At 46.2% G+C, this 6,047-nt stretch overlaps 1 protein-coding gene across 1 annotated transcript; it reads left to right on the forward strand.

The window, feature by feature from the left end:
- The first annotated feature begins 517 nt into the window (after positions 1–517).
- Positions 518–5,456, forward strand: LOC125552976 (elongation factor 2). Its single transcript, XM_048716701.2, has 3 exons — positions 518–675; positions 2,038–2,166; positions 2,822–5,456. Exons 2-3 carry the CDS (start codon positions 2,076–2,078, stop codon positions 5,260–5,262), a joined length of 2,532 nt encoding a protein of 843 aa, XP_048572658.1. The 5' UTR covers positions 518–675; positions 2,038–2,075; the 3' UTR covers positions 5,263–5,456.
- The last annotated feature ends 591 nt before the right edge of the window (positions 5,457–6,047 follow it).

Below are 6,047 nucleotides of genomic sequence, written 5' to 3' on the forward strand. Positions count from 1 at the left end.
AACCCAGAAAAAATTGAAACTTGCCATCCAAAAAGCAAGTGGCCATGCTTGACTTATGAAGTTGCCATCCCCGCGTCACTACACTTGTCATAAAAAACATTCGGAGTTGCCATGTGTTCGTGTCACACATCAAGGTTCAAATATTACCACTCCATCCAAACTCTCCGTGGTTGCTTTATTTAAACCCATCTTTCAATGAAGTCTAAACTGAGCATGGTTTCTGAAAAATGTGCGCCCAAACCTGTTGATTATTTGGTGATAGAGAGAGCAAGACCCAACATACATTTTTTCATCAAACCCAACACTTGTTATTTTTGAAGATTGGGCTCCTAGGTGGTTAGAGGTTTTCCGAAAGCTTCCTCGAATGCGAATGTGGCGAGCCATTTGATGGCGCTTCCGAAATTCTCACCACGCCGGGCCATCATCCCCTTTGGGCCCGACTCCACCACAGTGGACGCCGGACAGGCCGGCTTCACTTGCGGGCCGCATTTCGCGTGGCCGGCCTTGGACAGTTCCACTCCCCGCGCATCTTGGCCCGCACGGAACCAACAAAAATAGCGTATATAACGGCCAGCAAATGCGACCTAGCGTGCTCACTTCCTTGAACCCTTTCCATTCTCACGGATCGGGAGCGCCGCCGCTTCCCCACCTCTCATCTCTCGGCGAACCCGCAAGGTGAGCCGGACCTCCCCTCTCCTCTCCCCTTCCGCCGCCCTCCGGCTGCTCCGTCGGCGGGCGCGCCCGTGCTAGGCAGCTAGCTGCTACCTAGCCGACCGATTTCACCGGCTCAGTCTCCTCGCTAGCTCGATGCGCTCCGGTCCCCTCTGCTGGGCTCGTGGTCGCCGGGATTATTCCTATGCGGTCTCGCTGCTCTTAGATGCGTTAGATCTGCTGCTTGGTTCGTCCCGCTCGCTTGTTCCTGGCGACGACTTTGCGCTGACGTCACTAGATACATAAGCTCGTCGCCTCCGATGTGCTTCTGTGGTAGCTAAGGGTGTTCCTCCCGCCGTGTTTACCGTGGATCTGCCCGCTCCGCCGTGGTAGACGGCGATCTGTTTCATCTGGTGCTCTGCTAGCTTTTTCGGCGATTTTTTTCTGCGCTGCTGTTCGTCCACGGGGTTCTTAGAATGCTCAAGCTGTAGGGTTTTGCTCGCTTGCTTGCCTTCCTGTCGTAGCCTGGTTGGTTTTGTTCTCTGTCTTCATGTTCAGGGCGGAGGAAATGGTGATGCACATCTTTGCTTGGCATGCTTAATTTAATATAACTATGTGTATATAGAACGGGAGACTCTTGTATTTATTTCAAAAAAGAAAAGAACGGGAGACTCTTGTATCGGGGTGTGCCAGTTTTTATGTACTTATAGTTGAGGTATTATGGGTGAATTTATCCCTGATCTCTTTCATTTGGTTAAATTGATCATATGTGGCTATCTTCTGGTATTCTTCTCAGTGCTCCCCATGCATGGTTGGTCGCACCTATTTCAGAGCTCAACATTATGACCTTCTGTGCTTCCATTGTTTCTAGTGTTTACACTGGTAGTGTACATGCTAGTACAGTCAGCACGTGTGCATAAAACTACCCTTCTGTTACAAATCAACTTTGCATAAAACCACGATTCTGTTTCAGACCTACTCTTCTTTTCCATTCACATATGGTTGATTCCTGCGAAGTTTTCTGTGATCCTCATAAGTTATACAGGTTTAGCTAGTGATATCCGTTGCCTGATTGTGCTTCATACTTGTGCACACTTTACATAATAGACTGCTTTTCTTTCTTATCTTTCTTACTGTTTTGTGCTTTCTTTCGCACACTGTCATGTCGAGTGCTCTCAAAATTGGTTGCCATCGTTGCTTTCTGGCTTCCTTTTTAGTGCACTTTGGACAATTAAGTTTTCAGAACTTGGTCTTCGGTTCCCATATGTTAGTTTTAATATGCTTGGTTGACTGCACTTGAAACTAATGCGTGCCCAACTGTAGTAAGAGCCTTCTGATTATTCAATTGTGGTTTTAATTACTTGATTTTTGTTCCATTCTGAACAGGAACTATATTCCCAGTGTGATATCCAAAACCAGTCAAGATGGTGAAGTTTACAGCGGAGGAGCTCCGCGGAATTATGGACAAGAAAAATAATATTCGTAACATGTCTGTTATTGCTCATGTCGACCACGGTATGTGCCTAAACAGACAGTTGTCTCTAATTATTGAGTTCATACAGTAGAATCTTTGTTAACCAATGTTTTTGTAGCCTGCTCTTAATTTTACTCTATTTAGTTCGAAATACTGAGACTATTTAAATGGGTCAATTTAAGAAGTGGGCCATAATTAGTTTCATCCCTAAAACCAATCCATCTTATTGTGTCCTGGAGTTTACTACTACTGCTTATTATATGATTGATTTCTGCTTCACCACTGCTTATTATATGATTGATTTCTGCTTCACCAAGCTTAAATATTACTGTTGACATAATATCCCAGGCCTAGTATCTCCCAGTTTGGTGTATTCTCACATTGTCCCTGAATGTATTACACTTCATAGGATCTTAAATTTACATGATTGTACTTAGTTACTTCAATATTGATGTCTTCATATTTTGTTTGCAATGTCCCACTAGATTTTGCTTAACCATGTTGCTAAAAACCTTGTTGAGCTTATTTGTACCTTCTTTTGTTTCTTGATTGTTTGAAAGTACTGTACTGCTCTGTCCTACTTCTGCCTTATACTGTATGAGTTAACATGTTCAATTTTCTATTCATATAGGTTGTGTTCAACTGTCAAACCAGATGCTTGTGCATTGTTCTCACATATTATTTACATATTTGCAGGCAAGTCTACGCTTACGGATTCCCTTGTGGCAGCTGCTGGGATTATCGCCCAGGAAGTTGCTGGGGATGTTCGCATGACTGATACCCGTGCAGATGAGGCAGAGCGTGGTATTACAATCAAATCCACGGGTATCTCTCTTTTCTATCAGATGACTCCTGAATCACTTGAGATGTACAAGGGCGACAGGGATGGAGATGAATACCTGATCAACCTTATTGATTCACCTGGCCACGTTGACTTTTCTTCGGAAGTCACAGCTGCTCTTCGTATCACTGATGGTGCTTTGGTGGTTGTTGACTGCATTGAGGGTGTCTGTGTGCAGACTGAAACTGTGCTGCGCCAAGCTCTTGGTGAGAGGATTAGGCCTGTTCTTACTGTGAACAAGATGGACAGATGCTTCCTTGAGCTTCAGTTTGAAGGTGAGGAAGCATATCAGACTTTCTCCCGTGTCATCGAAAATGCCAATGTCATCATGGCAACATATGAAGATGTGCTCCTTGGTGATGTCCAAGTGTACCCAGAGAAGGGTACTGTTGCATTCTCTGCTGGTTTGCATGGGTGGGCTTTCACCCTTACAAACTTTGCTAAGATGTATGCCTCCAAGTTTGGTGTTGATGAGGTGAAGATGATGGAGAGGCTGTGGGGTGAGAACTTCTTTGACCCAGCCACAAAGAAATGGACCTCCAAGAACACTGGGACAGCTACCTGCAAGAGAGGTTTCGTTCAGTTCTGCTATGAGCCAATCAAGCAAATCATAGCAACCTGCATGAATGACCAGAAGGATAAGTTGTGGCCTATGTTGAAGAAGCTTGGTGTGACCATGAAGAATGATGAGAAGGACTTGATGGGCAAGGCTCTCATGAAGCGTGTGATGCAAACTTGGCTGCCTGCCAGTCGTGCTCTGCTTGAGATGATGATATTTCACCTCCCCTCTCCTTCAAAGGCACAGAGGTATCGTGTGGAGAACTTGTACGAGGGCCCCCTTGATGACATATATGCAAATGCCATCAGAAACTGTGACCCTGAAGGTCCTCTTATGCTGTATGTCTCCAAGATGATTCCAGCATCTGACAAGGGTAGATTCTTTGCCTTTGGACGTGTTTTCGCCGGGAGGGTCGCAACTGGCATGAAGGTCCGTATCATGGGTCCCAACTTTGTTCCTGGCCAGAAGAAGGATCTATATGTGAAGAGTGTCCAGCGGACTGTTATCTGGATGGGAAAGAAGCAAGAGTCTGTTGAGGATGTTCCCTGTGGTAACACCGTTGCTTTGGTTGGTTTGGATCAGTTCATCACCAAGAATGCAACCCTGACAAACGAGAAGGAAGTTGATGCCTGCCCAATCAGGGCAATGAAGTTCTCTGTGTCCCCTGTTGTACGTGTTGCTGTTCAGTGCAAGGTGGCTTCTGATCTTCCTAAGCTTGTTGAGGGTTTGAAGCGTCTGGCCAAGTCTGATCCTATGGTTCTCTGTACCATTGAAGAGTCTGGTGAGCATATCATCGCTGGAGCCGGAGAGCTTCATCTTGAAATCTGCTTGAAGGATCTGCAGGATGACTTCATGGGTGGTGCTGAAATCATTGTTTCCCCCCCTGTCGTCTCCTTCCGTGAGACTGTTCTGGAGAAGTCCTGCCGTACCGTTATGAGCAAGTCCCCCAACAAGCATAACCGTCTTTACATGGAAGCTCGCCCATTGGAGGAGGGATTGGCTGAGGCTATTGATGATGGCCGCATTGGCCCGCGTGATGATCCTAAGGTGCGCTCCAAGATCCTGTCTGAGGAGTTTGGTTGGGACAAGGATCTCGCCAAGAAGATTTGGTGCTTTGGACCTGAGACGACTGGCCCCAACATGGTTGTGGACATGTGTAAGGGAGTGCAGTACCTGAATGAAATCAAGGACTCTGTTGTGGCTGGGTTCCAGTGGGCATCAAAAGAAGGAGCACTATGTGAGGAGAACATGCGCGGCATCTGCTATGAGGTCTGTGATGTTGTTCTCCACACTGATGCTATTCACAGGGGCGGTGGTCAGGTCATCCCAACGGCGAGGAGGGTCATTTACGCTTCTCAGCTCACTGCCAAGCCAAGGCTGCTGGAGCCCGTGTACCTGGTTGAGATCCAGGCCCCGGAGAACGCACTTGGTGGTATCTATGGTGTGCTGAATCAGAAGAGAGGGCACGTGTTCGAGGAGATGCAGAGGCAAGGTACCCCACTCTACAACATCAAGGCCTACCTGCCCGTCATCGAGTCCTTCGGGTTCTCGAGCACCCTGAGGGCCGCGACGTCCGGCCAGGCCTTCCCCCAGTGCGTGTTTGACCACTGGGACATCATGGCCTCCGATCCTTTGGACCCCGGCACCCAGTCGGCGACGCTCGTGACGGAGATCCGCAAGAGGAAGGGTCTCAAGGAGCAGATGACCCCCCTATCCGATTTCGAGGACAAGCTCTAAACTTTGGGTCATGTTTTGCTGCTGGCTGTTGCTGTGAAGGGAGGCGCGGTATTTTTCTCCCTATGTGTCTTCCTTACTATCTTGTTGTTTGTATGTGGTGCTACTGAGACTATGGTTTTGATGATGGTTGTGGTGATGTAACAGATGTTAAACTTAGATGATATATTTCTGGCATCCCACGGTGGTTATTTTTACTGTGCTGTGTTTGCTTTTGTGCAAGGTCTTGCTTTCATTTACATATATACGTATTTGATTGTTGTGCTAGCAATTGTGCGTGTTGTAATGTTTGTGAGTTCCAGCCATGGTTGTATAATCTCTTGAGCTGATTTTCCTTTGCTCCTTGTTGCATGTTGTTATGATGATTTCCACCAGCCCCTTGTGTTCTTCCCCGGCCACTGTCTATTAGCTGCTCTGTACCTGAGCAGTATCGTTTGGCGGTTGAAGCTTTCAGTCTCTTATATGTATGTGAAACTCAAATGCTTGACGGTTTTGTTTGTTATGATCTATTTTTGGAGTGCCATTGCTACTACAGTACGTACTGCCTCCATTTCTAAATATAAGTCTTTTTAGACAATTCAAATGGACTACAATATACAGATGTATATAGACATATTTTAAAGTGTAGATTCACTAATTTTGTACAGTATGTGGTCATTTGTTGAAATCTCTAAAAAGACTTATATTTTTGGGAACGGAGAGATTACTTGGCAGAGAAATGCTGCTCATGTTAAACGCCTTTTAAGATCTTACTACAACTGTAGCGAAATTGGCTGATAATCCGCGTT

This window comes from Triticum urartu, chromosome 4A, assembly GCF_056163025.1.
Source record: "Triticum urartu cultivar PI428250 chromosome 4A, HENAU_Tu73, whole genome shotgun sequence".
In the NCBI taxonomy this organism is placed as follows: Eukaryota; Viridiplantae; Streptophyta; class Magnoliopsida; order Poales; family Poaceae; genus Triticum; species Triticum urartu.

What these genes read in the sequence shown, in the direction of transcription:
- LOC125552976 (XM_048716701.2), top strand. Translation starts at nt 2,076, where the DNA reads ATGGTGAAGTTTACAGCGGAGGAGCTCCGCGGAATTATGGACAAGAAA. An exon ending in TATTGCTCATGTCGACCACG is followed by an intron (nt 2,167 to 2,821) that starts GTATGTGCCTAA and finishes ACATATTTGCAG; the next exon opens with GCAAGTCTACGCTTACGGAT.